This window comes from Molothrus aeneus, chromosome 2 (assembly GCF_037042795.1).
Source record: "Molothrus aeneus isolate 106 chromosome 2, BPBGC_Maene_1.0, whole genome shotgun sequence".
Lineage (NCBI taxonomy): Eukaryota > Metazoa > Chordata > Aves > Passeriformes > Icteridae > Molothrus > Molothrus aeneus.
In genome coordinates, this window is record NC_089647.1 from 40,609,683 (window position 1) to 40,630,551 (window position 20,869).

General features: G+C 40.5%; 2 protein-coding genes across 2 annotated transcripts; both read right to left on the reverse strand.

The window, feature by feature from the left end:
* Positions 1 to 1,546: 1,546 nt before the first annotated feature.
* LOC136570261 (stromelysin-1-like) lies at positions 1,547 to 8,331 on the reverse strand. The gene is made up of 10 exons (XM_066570776.1): positions 8,224 to 8,331; positions 7,230 to 7,471; positions 6,992 to 7,140; positions 6,547 to 6,672; positions 5,869 to 6,030; positions 5,579 to 5,735; positions 4,655 to 4,788; positions 4,008 to 4,167; positions 2,700 to 2,800; positions 1,547 to 1,647 (listed from the first exon to the last, which is right to left on the reverse strand). Exons 1-10 carry the CDS (start codon positions 8,329 to 8,331, stop codon positions 1,547 to 1,549), a joined length of 1,440 nt encoding a protein of 479 aa, XP_066426873.1.
* A 5,686-nt stretch (positions 8,332 to 14,017) lies between these two features.
* On the reverse strand, positions 14,018 to 20,250 carry LOC136570272 (stromelysin-1-like). The gene is made up of 10 exons (XM_066570787.1): positions 20,146 to 20,250; positions 19,753 to 19,997; positions 19,146 to 19,294; positions 18,920 to 19,051; positions 17,893 to 18,054; positions 17,275 to 17,494; positions 16,004 to 16,137; positions 15,284 to 15,443; positions 14,309 to 14,412; positions 14,018 to 14,118 (listed from the first exon to the last, which is right to left on the reverse strand). The coding sequence occupies exons 1-10, from the start codon at positions 20,248 to 20,250 to the stop codon at positions 14,018 to 14,020; spliced, it is 1,512 nt and encodes a 503-aa protein (XP_066426884.1).
* Positions 20,251 to 20,869: the final 619 nt, after the last annotated feature.

Below are 20,869 nucleotides of genomic sequence, written 5' to 3' on the forward strand. Positions count from 1 at the left end.
TCAGCAGTATTGAAGTGGCAGCTGGTTCATGTCTGCCCCCGGGCCCAGAGAGCCATGAGAGTGGCCACGGAGACCATCACAGACAGAAACCATGGAGCATTTGGCCAAACATGAACAGGAGTTGCGGCCCCACTCCGTTGCTTGCCTTCCCCGATGAGAGCTTCTGTCCCACAGTGAAGTACCAACGTGGAAATACCAACAGCATGTGGAGCCCCCAGGAGCTGCTCTTAGACACACAGCCCTCCCAGGAGAGCAGCTGGCCTTGCACCTCCTGTATCCCCAGGAGCATTCATGTCCCTGTAGCTTGCACCACACTCCAGCTGCTGGTGTTCAGCTCTCTTAAGCTCCGCGGCAGCCAGTCCAGCTTGAAGCTCACCCAAACTCACACAGGAAGAGCTCATCCACACATAAGGTGTGATTTACTGAGAAGACAGGACCAAACATGCAGGGCATGGCCAAAGAAGCAGCTGACTGCAGTCTGTTTGCACACAACCAATCCCTCTTATGCACTTATCCCTCTATTTTCCCCTTCCCCCCCAATCTATCTTCATCCTGTCATTTTCCTGTCTTTGTTCTTTCCAGTAATCAGGTTACAATAATTTTTGAGCATTCCCATAGTCCCCTTTAACATGAAAAAATAAATTATATGAAATGCACAAATACTCTTACGTGGGACATTGATCCCTATCCCCTCAACCCCTAAGATGAGGTGATGGGGACTTTCTCATTGACGCATGACGGGTGTCCCCCAGCCAATGGGGACTCCAAGGAAAACTGGAGAGGAGCAGAGGAAGGGCAGTGGTGTCTGGGTTTTCCCTACATGCCAATGTGCCCCTCTGCTCCTGTGTCAGTGGAAATGAGCCTTTGCTCACAGAATAGATAAGGTTGGGAGGGACAACAATAGGGTCATCTTCTCCATCCTCCCTGAGAGCACACTGCACAGGAAATGACATGCATCAATAAATAGTTTAGGGTAGAATTCATCACACTTTAATTAAGCCTTCTATAATCAGGTGTCCAACATAACATAAACTGTGTCTCCAGTCACTGTAAAAAAGAACTTCCACCTCTCAACACCCCTCAGGCTGGGAGGAATTGTTCTCTGGAACCCCTGTATGTCTCACTGTAACTACCAGCACTAGCCAAGTCTTCTTGCTTAGCTTTGAAATATTTAAAACAGGCTGAAAGCAATCCTAGCTTTAGGAAGAGAGATGCTCTTCCTCATGGACTCCTGGCTCCATGGCAGGGCTCTGTGTAGGGTGATGTATGGCAAGAAGATGGCAGAAATAATAAAATCAATCACAATTTTGTATCAAAAGAAACTGCATTGTTATTTGGTAAGCTAGCCAGCCTGATGTTAACTACATACATATGTATACATCAATATTTTAAATATCGTTCAGTTATTTAAAGAAACACAAGTAAGGGACTGATATCTGCTGACTGGTGCTGAAGTACCTTTACATTCTACATAATTAGAAAAGAAAAAGCTTTTCTAGCACAAGAACAGCACATTCCTTCCAACACCATTACAGATTTCATTTTATTAGCATGGAAACCAAAAGTTTGTCTTTAGGAGGCGTGTAACTCTCTTCTTGTTAAGGTCAAACTCAAATTGCTTTCTTCCACTGAAGAAATAAAGGGAGTCTAGAAAAAAATGAAACAATAAAAACCCAGACTCAGATGAATTATGATCTTGCAGATATAAAGATTAGTACACTTAAACAACATCCTCAAAGAGCTCAAAGCAACCTTTGGATACAATTATGCTGCCAACAGTGTCTACTCCCAGGTGTGACCTCTGCAACACATGACCCAGCAGCATGGGAGCACACTCCACAGCAAACCAGCCGTGCATGTGCTGCGTTGTATACTTGATGAGCCCCACAAGGTCACTCTGCAAAAGATGCATCCTGTGCCTTTCTTTGGTTTAAAATATCTGCTCTTACACTCCAGTTGTGCTGAACCCCCAGCAGGGTGCATTTCTATCCACCTGTGGGTAGGCATTGCACAGAGCAGAGTGTGACACAGAGCACAGCAAGGTGTGAGCAGGTACTTGCTTGATGGGTGCTGTCAGATGCCATGCAGGGAAAGAGAGGTCCAGCCTGGGCTAGTCACATCCACACTGCCCTCTTGGGAGTGAGGTGTCTCAGCACCACGTTTGAGACTCATTGAAGATGAGTAAGATTTGCTGGGAAACAATTAACTTGCATGGTTTGGATGAGCAGCAGATGAGGAGCAAGGTGGCAACTGGGAAGCTGTGACATGTGGCAATGTGAATATATCCTCAAGTCTAGTCCAGCATTTCCATGTCTAAGTAATGTTCACCCTCCTGCAGGAGAAGCTGGCTCTGACTGTTTTATGTCAGAGGGACAGGCTTTGAGAGGCATACCTTATGTTGTTGGGATGTCACTGTGTGGAGTGTCGATCTTCATGGTGTGATGTGCACATCAGCATGAGTACAGATATGTCTCTCCCTTAGAGCTGGCCTGTCCAGATGTGCAGCTGCCACCAAAGGTGTACCATCCCCATTTTTCAAGGGGGTAAAGTGAAGCATGGGAGTGTTTTGTGACTGCTTCAGGGTCTTGTTGGTCATCCTGTGGGTTCTGAGCATGTAGAAGTACCTGTCTCTGCCCAAGCACTCTCAGCCCTATCACATTGAGCATTTCTTATAGATTTTAGCAAGAACAGTTACTCACTTTCATGTTGAAAAACAGCATCAATCTTCCCATTAATTCCTGGAAAGGCATCTCTTATCAGTAATGGCTTCCTATCCATAGACTGACTTCTTTCATCATAACTGAAAAAAATTATAAAAAAACAGGAGTCAGCGAAATCTGCAAATAACTCATGATTAATTCCTCTCAGCTCATTATCTTCTACCTATCAACAGATAACCAAGTTCATTGAAGATTTTCAGTGTCATTTGGTAGTGTAGAAAGAGACACAATTTGCCATAAATTAATTATTTATTATTTGCAATGGATGAATTGGTTCTCTTTACTCCACCTAAGAATACCTAATATTGGAACCATCACCATGAATCTGTTTTTTATTTTTCTAAGAGACCATGCCTAAAGGAGTGATAATAGATTATAAAAAGATTTCTTTCACATTATATTTCTGAAGGAAGGTTTACCAGGAAAAAATCTGTGCTTTTTCTGAAGTTATGAGGTATTTTAAGTCAATTTCCTTATGTTACTTACAGCAAGCTATTACATATTTGATGAAGTTTATTTATCAATGCTGGAATAAGAAGGCTTGTGAAAGCTTTTCCCTTCTATAATTTCCTTAACAGGAGATTTAATGATGAAACGCTTAAAGTTATGAGAATTTGACCTAAAATGTGGACATCTGATCTTCTGCTTGAAGTACAGACATGTGGCTGAATAATTCTCTAGAGTGATCTTTGTACATGCAATTGTTTGAACATTGTGGTGAAAGGAAAGAGAAGTTTTGTTCTTCCTCTAAAATAATTTGAGTTATTTACCGCTTCCATTACAGGAGCACCTCCTTTGGCTGTTAGAAATCTATGTCCTGTAAGACAAACTTGAGCAGCAGGATGGGATTAAAAAGAAAAAAATAATAACCATGCACAGTACATAAGTCTTTGTAGTACATGGCATTTATCAGCAACTCTGTGAAACTATCTGTTGGTAACTGGAAAGTGGGTGACATTCTTCTTCTTACTCCACAGAAACATATTTGATATGTGGATAGTGAACTTCTGCCTGATTTCCTGAGATGACTTGTGGAGCTGTACAATGACCAAGACAGCTAAATGAAAACAAACAAAGAAATAAGCAAACAAACTGTTAACTGTTAAGTTAACTAGAAGAAAAACTAAAATCACTGCTCCACCTCCTTTCAAATATTTTTCCACTGCCAGTTGTGACACTGAAAGAGATCACCAAAAGTGTCTGATTAATGCATCCTAAATCATGACAGGATATTGATCATGTGATTATGTTTGCTCCTATTTAGAAAAGTACCGCAGGAAATATTACCTCCAAAATTTGTCTGCTATGAAGTAATATGTTTTCCCCTCAATTCCGTTATGAAAAGCAGCATCAATTTTGGAAACATCTTTCGAAAAGCCCAGGGTGTAGAGTTTTTGAGGGTATCCAGGAAGTATGGTATCTCCTCTCACAACCCAGAATTCTTTCCCTATTAACAAAAGTTGATAACAACATGTTGTGAGAATCTTCTTCTGAGAATGACACAATCTTTTTCATGAAAGCTGATGGTTACTTGAAAATAATCATTGAACTTGAAAATAACTGAAAATGGTTCTAGAGTAAAAAAAACCCGCAATAGGTCTCCACATTACTTTTTTTGAAAACTGAAATGTCAGTCTTTCTTCATACTAATGCTAGTATCATTCTTAAATTAAATAGAAAATTTCCCAGATGAAAAGTAATGAAATTTATTTTGGCAGGGAAAATTTTCAATGTGGATAATAAAAAATAAGATAGACGTTCATTAACTAGGACAATAATTTTATTATTTCTGTGATTGAAACACACCAATTTATTGGACTAAATTAAAGATTGGAAAATCCTACAGAAAGAATTTAAGTGGTTTTGAAGCCAAATGCAAACTCTCTAGGCTACTTGGGAAGAAAACATGGGAAAATAAAAAGACAACATATTACCTTTAAAAATTACCATTTCATCTTTCTCAGAAATTTCATATGCAGCATCAACACCAGGTGGCAGCCGTGGCCAGAATGAAGATATCAACTCAAAATCAGCTGTTCTGACTGCTGGATGTTTGCGCCAAATATGCCTTGTGTGAGTATAGAACAGGTTTTAAATAAAATTGCACGCTCACACTCACTACTGCATGAAACCACATCCTGGCAAACAGGGCAGTATTTATCTGATCAAACCCAGCTATGTACCCGACTTAGTCACACTACAGTCCCTGTAAACTTAATGTAAAGACAGTTATTTCCATAGTAGGATCGCTCTCTTCTTGATGCAGACATCTGAAATAGGTCAGATGAACTGTTTTGTCAAAACATTTATTTCCCCTTATGCAGAAGTGGAGCTTAGCGAGACCTGTTTCACAAGGCTGATGCCCGGTAAGACTTTGGTAACAAAATTGCCAATTTTCCTTTCCTTTTATCAGTAGACTAAATCCCCACTACAGGGGCTCTTCAAGAAGGTATTTTGTCAGGGCTGGTAAGCCCTCAGCTCCTCAAAGCAAGGACAGTAAAGAGGCTGTGAAGTGTCTCAGAGCTGATGATGTGTTTTGCCAAAGCTGAACTCTCCAGATGCTGAACAATTGGGAGTTGCTTACAGCCTGAAGTGAAAACAGCACATGTTTGCAGAGGAAGTTTTCCCCCACTCTTTTCACAGCATCTCCTGTTCCAAAGATCATCCTCCTCCTTATACTTACCTCTCTTCATTTCTCTGCCACCCTCTTTGTTTTTGTTTTCCATCTCTTTTCCTGATTCCTTGTCTTGTCTTCCTGTCTAAAATGGCTGATATGCTAATTAAAGTTATTTTTCTGTGCTGTGGGGCATAATTTAAAAAGTGACACTCAGGTATTTTATTTTCAGAAGCTGACTTACTTGTCTTTAAAGAACATTATTTCTCCACGGAAAGTGGTGACAGCATCAAATGTCAAATTGGAGCTGCAGATGTTTGGCAGTGCAGGATCTTTTGATTCAGTTGGGTCTTTTATCTCAGTAGATTCTGTTTGATCATTGTTTGTGTTGGGAGATGATCCTAAAAGAAGCAGTTTATGGAAGAAATTTTAGTGTGAACTCAGTGAGGTATATCCACTACACAAAACTGTCACTGAAGAGCATCTGAAGTCTTTGAAATTACAAGCAGTAGTTGATGAAAAATTCTGAATTACCATAGAGGTACTGTATGCCAGTAATATCATCCTGATGAAGAAGGAGTACTGAAGGGTCAAATTTCCTGTAAACTGGATACATCAGAGAATTGGGGTCTTTGGAATGGGAAAGTCCCAGTGAATGGCCAAACTCATGGGCAGCAACATAAAACAGGTTTGTGCCTGAAAACATCAAACAAAACACATGAGATGAGAGCTGTGTCTTTGTCCTGAATAACATGAAGGGCATAAGGTAGGTCAGAAGCTTTCAGAACTGCTCTTCCAATCCAAATGAAATTCTTGTGGGAAATTTGGTTGGAGATGAAATTATGGTCAGAGGTAAAAATAATGGAATCATTATAGGGGAGTACAAGGAAATAGCCTGTAGATCCTGCAGAATTCAGTGTAGAAGAAGGACCCTGGGCCAGTGCAAGTGAGGTAACTGTGCAGGAAGAGGTTTGAGGAGTGGGAAGAAGTGGGGCCACCTTAAAAATAAAGCTCCCCTCTGTGCATGGCAGAAGCTGAACTGGGGCCTTAACTTAAACCAGAGACTCAGAGGCTTTTTATAGCTATGCAAACCATATGCTCCTTCAATTCAGTGGCAATTTAAACACTTAAGGAAGAGAGAAGACAGACACTGCACCGTTGATTCCATGTGCAACTTGCTTCAGGAAGGGCTTGGAGAACTTAATTACTTACCCTCTGTGCTTTTGGTCCACGTTTCATCCTCATCGAAGTGAGCATCTCCACCGAAGTCCTTGCCAGGTGCATAGGCATGGGCCAGGGAACCCCCTGGGCCATCAAAGGGGATGAAGTCATTGTGATCTGAGGAGCAAACCCCAAACACAGCTGACTGGGGGTTCATGCATGCATTGAGCAGCACACAGCAGGTATAGATCCAGTGAACTACTGGCAAGTCCTACATTTTCTTTCTCTTTCTCTTCATCTGCCTCTATGCCCTCCCCCAAAGCCTGTCAAGAGTTGTAACCATAGCACCTTGAGCAAGAACTATATTTTTCTGTCTGTTTTTTCAACTGGACATTGATTTCCTCATGTGCTGTGTATGGGAGAAATCATTCCAGGTCAACTGCTCCATGTAGGCAGTAACTTGGCAGTAACTCATAATGGCTACATAGAGATTTACCTCTGGCTGCAAAGGAGATCATTATGTCTGCATCACCTCTGTCCTTCTGGATGAATCTCAGCGGGGTCACACTGCTCCAGACACGTAACGCTTTCCTGATCGCTGCGTTGACATCTGCTGGACGCAGGTCCGGTGTGTAGTTTACTATCCTTTAAAACACAGGAGAGAACAAGTTGTGTTGCTGCCACTCACCCTGTACTTAACACTGCCTTGACATGAAGAATTCCATTGGCATTACCTGTATGTCAGGACATGTTTTGTCCATTTTGGCTCTCCTGCAAAGGTGGAGAACCCAGCTACATCAGGGAATCCACAGCGGCGTTTCTGTACCAAGTCCAAAGTGCCAGAATCCAGTTTCCCTGTCACCTCCAGCCCAAAGAATTCCTGCATTTCTTTTAGTTTTTGGGTCATTGCATTATTACTTTTCCAAACAAAAGATTCTCCATCTTTCTTAAAGCCATAATAATTTTCCAGGTACTTCTAATGAAAAAAAACCAAACAAACCCAAAGCTTAGAACAATCAATAATGTTTGCTTTCGAAGTTTATAAGATATTTAACTAACACCAGTCAGTCATGTAGCTGTTGCTACTTTTCTTTCTGTTCTATGGCAGCATGGATAATAGTTTGCTAAAGCCTGTATGAATATTTTTCTCTTAATGCTAGCTTTTTCCATTGTACTATCACTATAAATATTTTGTAGCTATTGAAATGCATTTAAAATTAGCATTTTTTAATAGATAATTTTCTGATAATGAGCCCTCCACTTACCCTGTCCCCCAAGATTACCTAGAGTCCTTTAGAGGAAGTAATTTGAAATACATTACTGGAAATAAAATTTCAGTAGTTGTATCCTGTTTCCCCACATTTTAGACAGTAATAGTTTAGAAAAATATACTATACTTACTTCACGAGGAGTTATGTTTCATAATATCACAAGTCAAATAAATAACCACATTTCCACCCAAACTACAAACCAACCCTAGACTGATGCAGAAGTTTAATTATTTGTAAAATTAACACAGAGTGAATGCATCAGCAAATTTAATCGGTCTCTAAAGAAAAGTAAAATAAGATAGTGCTAAAGTAGCCTTTCTCATCACACACCTATTTTGAGAAATATTCTATCAGTTATTAATTCTATTTGGTGTTTGGCTGCACTATACTAGTTACACGGACTGCCATGGATGCTCAAGAGTAGCTAAACATCTCGCCAGAGCTCTACCTTCCTCACCTGGATAAGCTGCATGCCTTCTTCCTTTGTCTGCCTTGTATTTGCAGGAAAGGCACAAGAAAGTGCTGCACATAATAATAAGAGAAATGGGAGATTTCTCACTCTCATTTCCACTAGCCTTTATAGAAGTCTTTTTTGTAGTCTGCCGCACACCTGCTTCACCTTTATATAGGTTTTTTTTGCTTTATAAAGCTTTCCAATCCCTGACTCATTGATTCTCACAATGTCTAGTTAGCAACAGAACATGCAAAACAAAAGTTTTACAATAAAACAGATCAGTGCTGTCTTTCATCCGGTTCCACCCTTGTGCAGGTTTTGCAACATGGAAATATGATTAATGAGAAGATAATAGACCTGTAGTTATTATTAATGAGCTTATTAACCTTTTAATCATTAAAATGTAGTCTTAGTCTTACTCTCCAAAACTTAAAGCATATCTCTTTAATGCTTTCCACTAAAAGATAATCTTGATTTCAGAAAGGTTGTTGAAGTGCCTAAAGGGATAAATATTCACAGAATGTTACAGGACTGTAGACTACAAACAGAAATTAGTTTTCTGCATTTTTTTTCGGGGGGGGGTTATGACTTTTTTTTTTTTTTGGAGGGTCTTATAGTGTCACTATATTTCACTTTGGTGGAGTTTTGTCAGTGATATAAGTCCTTGCTTGATGAAGCAATGTTTTGTTTATGCAGTTTTTTAAAAACAGTTTGCACTTGGATGAAATGATCTTTTTTTCTGCAGGAAAATGTGAAATTAAGACATAAAAATGAAAGCACTTTTCCCAGCATATATAAAAATTATAAAAATTGAGCCAAATTTTTTTCATGCTACTTTTATTTAGCAGTTTTTCCAGTGTTCTCAGAGAATTGTCCAAAGACTTTATTTCACATTCTCCTTCTTTGATACTTACTATAAGATGTTAAAAATCTCTGAGGTTTTCTGGATCAAACTCTTTGATGGTTGTCCTTGTCAGAGAGAGGCTCCTCTGTTCTCCCTTTCTGCCATGGTGTAGGAACTGCTGAGACTCAACAGCAGGCCCACTCTAGACTGGGTCCACTTTTCCTCCATGCCCAATCACACCCTCCATGCACTCCCACAAATGAGGAAAAAGCAGTGGGGATGGGAGTCCTGAAGAGAGATGTCTACTGCCATTGAAGACAGCTCACATATCTGAGACGTCTGTGTGGGGCTGACACAGGATTTCAGGTAAGCCCACAGCACTGAGGAGCAGGTGAGACTTGGAATGTGCAGAGAGATAAACCCCCTTTCACAGAGCTTCCAGGATAATAGAGATGTGAAAGGAGAGTTTATAAATATGTTGTACACTCAAGGTATTTGCTGAAATTATTTCCTGCTGAAGAGTGCTGTGTTGGTACCAGAAGGATCCCCAGAGCACTGCATGCCTTTTGCTGGGTCTGGGCAGCTGAACCAGCAAGGCAAGGCTGGTGGGGCTCCACAAGGGTTATCTGGTCACTGAGGACTGGATTCCTACCCTAGGAGCAGACATCTACCTGAGGCATTTCCATTAGGGAGAGAGCCCCTCCCTAGTCCTGGAAGGAGATGGACAGGCTCAGGGAATGACTCAGAAATGGACCAGCTGAGCCAAGGGGAAAAAAATCCCCTGAGGGAGCTTTTGGTAATGACTCCACTCACAGAGTTATGTGAGGTGTACCAGAGTGGGTGAGATGAATCCAAAACTTGGTCCAGAGTTCTCCTGTGCAGCTTACACGCTGACAGTACCACTCTGCAGAAATAGCTTCTGGAACTTACAGCTCTCTACAGCCTTCCAACACTTTTGCTCTTCTCTCAGTGTCTCCATGTGTGCTAGAAGGAAGAAGTAACTTTCCAGATTGTAGGACTTAAATTTTCATTACTCATCTTTCTCTCCAATGAGAGAGCTACTAAAAGGCAGCAAAACCCTCTAGGAAGGTATGAATGAAATTTATACAGTTTTCTGATTATCAGCTTTCCCAAGTACATACTTCTGCTACTCTGTCAACCTCTTTCTCACCGTGACACCCACTTTTCTTGATACTACTCCCCATTTCTCTCAAGAGATCAATCACCTAGAATATGCTATATAAAGAAAATTCCATAATCACAAAGACCTTCTTTGATATCTGTCACCTCTTTGAAGTGACTTTACCTAGAAGTAGCACAGTATATAATGTCAGTTTCTGGTTTTGGTTTAAAGAAGTCAGTCTGAAAATTACTGTCCCTTTTACAACCTGTAAAGTTGTCTGGGTAAGCTCCTAGGATTGCCCTTCCTCTTCAGGACTTAATCTTCTGCCTTGGATGCATTCCCATAGCCCCACCCTAAGACATATAACACAAGACATATAACAGGTAACACAACATGTTTATTGTTATTATTATTAACCTTAACACAGAAGTTATTGCTAATTCACACTTTATACATTTTAAAACTAATGAATAATGTAGTATCAAGAAAAGAGCATCTCACAGAGCCTCAATAGGATGAAACTAAGTTGAGTTGTTGTACAAAGCCAAGGGCTTAATTACTGAGAGCTGGAAATGGCTCCTCTCTGCTGCTTTATGTGCCCTCAGTGTCCTGGCCAGGCTGAACTCTGGTAGCAGTGTTGGACCCCTGGTCAAACCCTGGGAGAGCAGGTCTGTGCAGGGGAAACTTCTGAGCTGTAAAACTGCAACTTCAGCCTGCCTGCCACCAGCATTGCTTAACTCAGTGCCTTTGGCACCTCCTTCCTGGCTGTGCTGCAAACCCTCAGACCTGGCAGCACAAACCTAGCCTCAAAAATATCTTATTGCTGACAGGGTGTGACCTACTTCTGGCTTTTATATAACAGTTGTGGGTCTCCAGCATGGCAATGCTGATTCCCTGGCAGCATTCAGTGTTCCAGTTCCAGTCAATTCACATATGGGTCACCCTTGCTCTGTCAGTGAAGTCATTAAGGGATTTTTGAGATTTCATGTGCAAGAGGTTTGGTCTAGGTCAACTGTTGTTGCAATCAAGAACTTTAGATGTAACAGGTTATATTTTGTGACTCAAATTTGCATGCCTGTCCTTGGATTTCAAGGAAAGTTCCTATTCATACAGGACAAGTACTTGAAATTACGTTTGTGGATAAATTTCCCCTGCCGGCACCCAAGAGGTTTTTAATTCCAGCAATAATTTATGACTTATACCAAAATCAAGGTTACAAGAAATGTTCTCTTGTTCACTGAGTATAGACAGCTCCAGCTTTCCTGCTTCCGATGTTTCCAACATCATCTGAGCTACATCTTCCATTTACCAGGAATTTCATTGCTTTTCCCAAACTGATAGTGCTGTTTCATTTCAAAGTTTAAGACATTAACAAAGCAAAAATACAGACAGAAATTCCATGATTAACACATCTCACTAGTCCCCTTGTCTACATGAAATCCACGGCATGTTGTCATCTGTTTCTGCTCCAGGCTACATTTTTCTTCACAGCTAAGTAAATATCACTCATTTTTCAGATATTGTGAGTTTAAGGTACTTAATACTCAAAGGTGGAGGGAGTATTTTAATTTTGCTGTTTCCTGGATGTCATAACTAAAAAAGTATTACTAACCTTATGCAGGAGAAGTACTTTAATGTAAGTCAGTGTAAACATCAACAGTGTTCTTCTTTGCTGTTGCTGAAATGTTTCTTTTGCTGAGACTTTCAAGTCTCAGACAGCAACCAGAGCCTAAAGGCTTGATTTCTGAAGGTAGCCTTCACATACAAGAAAGCATCTATTTAGGATATCAGAGTGTGTAGGCATTTTTAAAAACAAAGGGAATTAACGCCATTAGTTATGCACAAACAGTACTCACAAGCACCCTGCCTAAGCCTGGAGGCATCAAAAGTCCTTGGATTGAAGTTTGTTCAGGATAGGCTATGTACAGAGCAAGAGCTGTTGAGAAAGACACTGGGAGATGCTGGGGTAGCACCAGTTATCCTGTGTCTCTGCCCTGCCTGGACTGCTGCCAGGTAAGCTCAGCCACTTTTCAGTCACGGACTGAAAATGGTGATGGTGATCCGTGGTGATCCGCTGTCCTTGTGGCAATGCTGAGCTCTTGTGTCCCTACTTGACACAACAGTAGGGACTGTTGTTAAAAGTTGTTAAAAGCAACTTTTAAGACATGGTCTGATTTGTAATGTAGGTTGGTTTTAAACCTGGTTTTAGAGGTACTTAGAGCATATCTAGTATGGCACAAAACATGCATGAGGAGAACATGCCAGGGATGAGATATTTTAAGATCATAAAATTATAGAACTTTTGGGGTAGAAAGGACTTTAAGGATAATCTCGTTCCAGCCCTCCTGTGACAGGCTGGGACACCTTCCACTGGACCAGGTTGCTCAAAGGCCCCTCCAACCTAGCATCATCTCTGCTGCCTTTCTCTGATCTTGTCTATGAGCACAGTGGGCCTGTGGGTGCACTGGGAGACACATGGCTTCCTCTGGCCCACATGGATGGGGGGACGGGTGGTAGTATGACAGGTGGTAGTATGGTAGATCAGATGTCTGAGGCAACTGCCCTGTGCAGAAGAACAGGAGCAAATTTTACCTCTGCCTAATGGGGTTTGAGCTGTGGCAACTGGAATACTGTCCTTGTCCAGCCATTCCCAGCCTCTGTTTTTGCCTTTGCCAATTCTGTTAGAGAAAGATTAACAGCCAGTTGACTTCCTTGCACAATCACATCATCACATCAGTGTTGTAAGAGGTGGGATCAAATCCCTCCAAAGAGAGGATGGACTACAGCTAAGCTCTTTTAAAGCCCAAGGGGTGTTTAAAATCACTGAGCTATTGCCCTTGTAGAAGGACCCAAACAAGGAGGAAGCAGGTGTGTCTCACATCTCATCCTCTGGAGGATTCATCTGTGGTAGTTACATAAAAATCCTTAGATTTTTTTCTTATTATTTTGGCTTGTGTGCTCTAGCAGGAAAATAATTCTTATTTCTGGTTTGTTGTCAAGTATTATGAGGTGGACTGCCAGCCCTGACTCCATTTCCATGGCACATGATTACAGCTCAGGAGGGCTAATCCATTGACTCCCTGTGACCCTATGATCATATCTCCATCACTTCCCACCCTGCCTGCATGCTACTTCCATCCCCAAGGTGGACACTTACCCTTCTCTCTGGTTGCTCATGTCCTGCTGTACCAATGACTGTCCATTAAAACCACCCTCAGTGGCACTGGTGCACTGGCGCTCTCAGCCACTGCCATGTTCCCATCCACCTGTCCCAACCCCAGCCTCTGTCCCTGTGCAGGGGTCATGGCATGCCACAGACTCCAGTCTCTCCCTTCAAACACTCTTGTGTAGGATCTCCTCTTACCTTTTATGCCTTCCCCACATTGTTCCTGAGCACCGTGTTTCCCTCCTTTGTCACCTGGGCAATTTCTAATTGCCTGCCAGAACTGCCCCTCCACTTCTCTTTAACTTTCCCCCCACAGGCACTGAGCCCTGCTGAAAATGCTGATGGATCCTGGTGCCATTCAGCTTGTGTGTGGCTGTAGCAGGTGCCTTGTCTCCAGTGGACTGAATCAGAGCACAAGAACTGCTGAACTCAAGCAAAATACTTTATTTCTCAAAAACAACTTGATAAATAAATAGTTGGAGAATGAAAATAAATTAAAACTGTACATTAGGTTTTACATTTTAAAGGTTTTAAATTAGAATTGCCAAAGGCCATCATTTCAGACTCAGATGCATAGGAACAGGTGAATAACACTGTTTAAAATCAAGAAACATGAAAAATTCTTTCTGGTACAAATATACTCCTGTACCAACACTTAACATTCCTAGCAATTAAACCAGCTGTTGCTTTTCATTATACGGATGAGTTTCTTCCTCTTGATGTCAACCTCATACTGGTTCGATCCATGGAAAAAGTAGAAATATTCTAGAATTAGAAGGAAAAAATATGGAAAAATTAATATTTCATTTTTGTATACCTATTGTTACATGCTTACTATTTCCTTGAGTGACTTAAAAAAATCATACCAAAAATTTAATATATGTATTGAAACATTTTTTTTTGCCTTTGGCAGGTGATATTTGAAGTTTTTTTAATTAAATTTTAATTTATTTACCATTTTTCTGAAGGGCAGCATCAATTGGATGGCCGATCCCTTGAAAGTCAGCAGCTATTTTTCTTGGATAGCCTCTTTCCATTGATTGGTTATTTTCATTGAAACTAAAAAAAGAAATTGCGTGGAAATAAGAAAATAAGCATGTGACATTCAAAGTTGAAACCAGATGGATTTTTTACAAAATATGCCTACTCTCAGCTGAAAATCCAGCACCTGCAATCTGTGACCTCATAGAGCTGTATGGCTGTGTGAATATTTGCATCTTTAGTACCCTAGGTAAGTCTGTTTTCAGAATATCAGATTAAAACATTTACTTTCATTCCCTGAGACTGACAATAAGGCTGAATGGGGCTTATACTGAGTAATAATCTTAAATAATTAATCAGACATAATTATTTTAATTTTACAGCACACAATCTATGAAGTCACCCCATAAAAGAAATGCAAATTTCAGGTGTAATAACACTCTTTCAAGATAGAATTACTGACTAATTATAAGGCTAAGATTACTGCTAAGATTACAGACTAATTATTACTAAGATTAGCTGAACTGTTTCTTAGGAAGCAAAAATTTTCATCTCCTTCTGTAACTTTCTTGATTTGTCATTTATAAATTTCACAGAGCACTTCTGCTTCTTAGTAATTATTAAATGAATACCTGACATGATGACAAAGTCCACTCAATTGATATTTTTATACTAATTATAATACATTGTATTTTTATACTAGTTCACACTGCTTCTTAATGAATAAACAAAACTCATTTGTCCCTTAATTACAGCCTGATAAGAGTAAGTGAACACTCAGGTGTAACAGACTTTGTTTTATGAAAAGACCTGAGCAATTGTGTTTCAGCTTTTAGTGGCTGAGAAGGCTGACAAAAAGAGGACATGAACATCCTGTAGAAATACTCACATCACTTGATTAAAAAAGCTGTTTTGATTATCTCTTGTATTGAAGAGAGAAGAACCTTACCTCCAGTACCTGTTGCCAACAAAGAAATAAGTTCTCTTGGTACTTTGGTCGTGAACGGCTGCATCGATTTTCCCGACGCTGCTGGGGAAGCCCAGGTTCTGGATGGGCTTGGGGAACCCTGGCTCTATTCTGTAGCCACTGACAGCCCAGTACTGGCCATCTACAGGAAAACAGAAAAAGTGGTAAGGATTCTTGAGGAGTCTGATCTCCTTTTTGCCAAGCCCCAGAGCTTTCTGTGTAGGAAATGCCAAAAACAGCACAGATGTCCAGCTGAGAACACTGCCCACTTAGGGCGCACAGAAGTTTGAATATCTCACAGCTGCTGGATTTCCTATTTTTTATAGTCATTAAAATTATTATATACTCAATAATTAAAAGTCAATATATTTTAGGTGTGTTTGTCATCTTTAAAAATGTATTTAGATAATGTAATGTAGCAATCAATTTTGTATCAGCTGTGATCTTTGCTCTCACTGACCAAAGGAAGTCTATGTAGAATTGTTGTGAAGCAGCATTAGTTACTGGCAGTAACATAATTTGCAAAATTTAAATGGATTTAAATATTAAGAATACCCTCTATCAGTGTTCTCTATCAGCACTAGTATTAGAGTTAATATGAATATTAACATAATATACCTCCCATTATGATTAAATAACAGTAGTAGTCTTGCTATAACTTCATGTATGCATTTAAAAATGATGAAAATGTAAGAGAAGTACCTTTAAAAAATAGCACTCGATCCTTCTTGTCAACCTCATATGCAGCATCAAAGCCAGCTATCAGTGATGGCCAGAAGGAGAAGATGGTGTCATGCTCAATTTCTGAGAAATATGGACTTTTGCGCCAGACAAAGCTGTTAGAAACAAAACCAGCAGTGTTTCATTGTCTGTACTTTGTTAGGAGATCAAGGGCCTATAAATGTACTTGAAATCCAATGGTAATGTACTGGTTGCTGGAACCAGTGTTCCCTATGAGGCAGAGGTACCATCCCTTTTGGGATGCAGTCCTTCACTCTGCCCTGCTCCCTCACAGACCTGTGCCCTTTGCTACAGGGTGCTCTGAGGTCACAGAATAGTTGAGGTTGGAAGGGACCTCTGAAGCTCATCTTGTCCAACCCCCAGCCCAACCAGGGTCACCTACAGCTGGTGGCCCTGTGGACTTCTGCATGTGCACCACAATGGTTTGTCCAGGACACCTTAGGATATCTGTGGCAGTGCTGACAATTGCAGCTTTCTCTTCATCATGACCTATGTAGGTAGGCACAGCTCATTTCAATTTGGTTGCAAATGTTAAATAAAAATTCTTGAGAAACATGTTAAAACCCAGTTTAAGGAAGAATTGCTCTTTCCCCCTCCTCCTTGAAAACTATTAAGCTACAATTCATCATACGTTTTAGAAGGAAAATCAGACCCACATCATCAAAGGAAGCTTGTTCAATCAAAACACAACTACGAAGCCAAGAAGGGGGTGAAGCCCTGACCCTGCTGTTTGCTCTCACCAGGGTGTGCCCAGCCAGATACCCTCTACAGTGAGTGCCAGAGCATGCCCAAAACAAGGCCACCCTGTAACAGCAGGGAGTCTCTGTAGACAACACTGGTCTAGTGCAGAGTCCTAGGTCAGTGTGACACCAAAAATCACCAGTGATGTTTTCCACAGCTCCCTGGCCCACACACAGGATGGTGTGATGAGGACAGTGCTGCATGTAAAGCAGCTGCAGGCTGAGGACTGACTGGAATTATTCACCCTTGCACAATTTTAATAGACATGGACAGTGACGTATGATGGATTAAAGCATTGTACTCACTTGTTAGTAAACCATGTTACTCACCCAGCACAGGTGGGCTAGTAAAATTTTTCAAAGTTGCGTTAACACTTACAGAAAAAAATATTTTCCTTTATAACCAAGGGAGGATAAATTCCTTGAACTGAACTTTTTGCTTTGCCTTTGTGAGTCTCACAAAAATATGTTGCTGGAAATAAAAGCATTTACCCATCTTTGAAGAACAGCGTTTCACCACGGAGAGTCGTGACAGCATCAAAAGTCAGATGAGGGTCACAGTCATCTGGTCTTTGGGGTGGCTTTGAGGGTGTCATTTCTGTTGGTTCTTCCCTGGGAGACATTGGAGTTGGTGCTTCTGCAGGTACCAATTCAGTTGGTTCTTGAGGGGGAAAAGCTTCTGTCGGAAGTGCAGGAGATTCCTTGGGGGGTCCTTTGGAAAATAAGTAAGTGTGGAATTGGAAGGTGGATCAGAGCAGTTCATGTCACAGCATTTCAGGCTGTACTGTGTGAAGCCAAGTGTATATGCAGCTGTGCACACACATAACCACCCTTCTGTGGAAGATAAGAGAGTTTCATGCTACAGATGTGGGCTGTTCCTCTGGTATCACTGGGGAAAGGCTCTTGGACCTTTTGACTAACTGGAATGAATATGGTCTACAGATTCCATTTTGCAGTGTAGACTGTTAGCCACAAAAACCCCAAGAGATTTGCCCAAAAAGAATACCAGTATTTTTCTTGTAGTCAGAAGTTCGGTACCTTTATCTCCTGGGTAAAATTAATTATAAATTGTTATCCATCATTCACCAGAAAATGATGCTTCTTGCTTACCATAGAGGGCTTGAATGCCATCAATGTCATCCTGATGAAGTTGGTAGTTCCTTGTATCTGTGGCCATATATACAGGATACATCAAAGCACCAAAAACGTTGGAATGACTGAGACCTAGTGAATGGCCCAGCTCATGAGCAGCAACAAGAAATAAGTTGTATCCTACAAAAGATCCACACGAAGAACAAACACAAAATAAATTTTTTGCTTGACAGCAGGATACAGGCACTATTCTCTCATGTGAGGTATATAATTCACAGTCTTATTAAAAATGGCAAAATCTAACTATGCCCAAGTAAGAGCTCCCTGGCCTCCTAGAGAAGAAATGAGTTTTGAATCATAGGCATTGATTTCTCACTGGAAAACCACTCTGGGAACAGTTTTTCCCCATATTGCAGAAATTTTCCAACAAAGAATCAAGGTTTCTTTACTATTAATAACAATTGAAAAGCAAGTGAGAAGGTTTTAGCCACCTGATCAGATTTTGGGAATAGTAAATGACATGGAATTTGCCTGGTAACTACCTCACAAAACCAGTAACATGTAACATAATCCCTGGACATTGCTGGAAACCAGAATAATTCCCTGCTATATTTATTTTTATTCACCAATAAATTCAAGATGTTTTTTCCTTTCTAGAAGTTAAAGATGATCATGACTTTAAATCAGAAAAAAAAACCAAACCGAAACAAGCAAACAAATGTGAGAGGTTATGTTGTTACTTTTAAGGTCATTATCTGAGGGTGAAAATTCCCTGTATTTTGAAGTCACGATTACCCAACCTTGCTATTCCATGCTAACTTAATTTCCTTCACTGGAGCTGTAACTGCAGTCTGCATTAACTTCAAGGGACTGTTGTGACTGCATCCCAGATCAAAATATGCCGAACTGTTTTACTAAATTCCACTGACATTTTACATCTCAGTAAATACTGGAACTACTGCCATGGGATATGTGACTTTACAGCATCTTCAAGACAACATTTTCTAATAAAATAACAGTCAACACAATAGTTAAGTTTGCCTACCACCATAGGTTGTAAATTTGGTCCAGTTTTCATCTTCATCAAAATGGGCATCTCCTCCTATCCCACTGCCAGGGGCGTAGGCATGAGCCAGAGTTCCTCCTGGACCATCAAAGGAATAGAAGTCACCATGAACTAAAAATAAGGGGGAAAAAAAGGGATGCTTTTCATTATCTTGCTAAGAAAAAGTGACAAGTACTATGATTCCCTGACAACAGAGTTTCCTTACATCCAGCTGCAAAGGAAATCATTATATCTGCTTGACCTCCATAGACTCTGGTGAACCTCAGAGGGGTGACGCTGCTCCAGAGCTGGAAGGCTCTTGCAATTGCTTCGTCTACATCAGCTTCCAGCATGTCTGGAGTGTAGTTCAGAATCCTGTAAATTAAAGACAAAAGGAATTAAAAGCAACCAGATCACATGTGACTGGGACACATGGTATCAAGGTCAAATATTTTAATCTGTTGTTAAAATTATTTATGTGTCTCAAGTGGTTTATTTCCAAAATATTTGCTTACATAACAGATAAAGATTTCACAGTTTTCTTTTATACCTTTCAGAAACCCTAACATTTATACTCAGCTGTATTTCTTTTATCCACTGAGTATATAATTCAGTAGGCTATTCGCTAACTACTGTAAAACCCTATTTAGGTATTCTCATCACTATTTGGTAGCCTGAATAGTTCTCACATTCCTATCCCTTTCATCCTGAATGGAGCTTTTTTATGGAGAAATACAGAAATAAATAGTAAAGAACCTGTTTACATTACTTCTGCCTAGCCTTCACAAAGCTTCCCAGTGGTGTGGAGAAAAATGTGCTCTAATGTATGTTACCGATAGGTCACATCTTCTTTCGCCCACGTGGGGCTGCGTGGGAAGGCGCTGTATGAACGGAAGTCTGGGATTCCACATCTAGGCTGCTTCATCATGTCCAGCGTCTTCTGATTCAGCTCCCCAGTCACCTCTAGCCCAAAGAATGACTGCATCTCTCGTATTTTGTCAGCCATGTGGTTGAGGTCCTTTGCTTTAAACAGAGAGTGTTTCTCTTCTTTAAAATCATAGAAGTTTTCAAGATATTTCTGATGGGGAAGAAAAAGCAACAGTTTAGAATATAAAACTTTCTTTTCAAGTGCGGAGATCTGGTAATAAAATACTCTACATTGCTAACCCATCGCTATGTTCATTTTCTCAATAAATCATTTCATTAGTTCTGTCCATAGTCCTTACCTTGGCAAATTGCATATCTTCTTTTTCCTTTTCTGGAGCCACTGGAAAAGCAGAGGAGCATATAAAATATAATAACTCAAGGAAAAGAAGGATCTTGGTCTTCATTTTTGTCTCCCTGTCCTACCAACCCTTGCTAGAAGACCTCTCAATCTCTTTTTCCTCTGTCTAAGACGCACCAGTGTTTCACTATTTATATCAGTGCTGTGCTTGCTAAAGTCAATAATGGCATGACTCAGCCTATAACATCCTCTGATTTTCCACAGAAACGCAGAAAACAAATTTGGGTTAAGAAGCAAGCAAACACATGACAGTTTACCTTGCCCAAAACCCCCTGATTTCGCAATCATATTATCGGACAGTATGTTGTTTTTTTCTTCATTCCTAAATTGGGCTGGACAAAAACTACCCCATTTTTCAGAGATGCTGAAGTGCCCTGGCTCTTTATGGGGGTCAATAATCTGTAATTCCTCACAGTGCTTGAGAAGGGACCTCCAGAAACTGCCTTCAGTTTTCTTGAAGTCCTTGCATTCAGGACCTCAGCATGCCAGGGAAAAAAACCCTTCCTTTAGCCCATCTTGTACCTGATAATTTCTGTGACATAGCCAATTATACAAAAAACTAATTTTTCTTTTCTTGAACTTGACAACTCAGCATTGTTACAGAACCATTATTTGTGCTGCTACTTGGCCCATGTAATCATGGATCTATGGCCTCATCCCCTTTC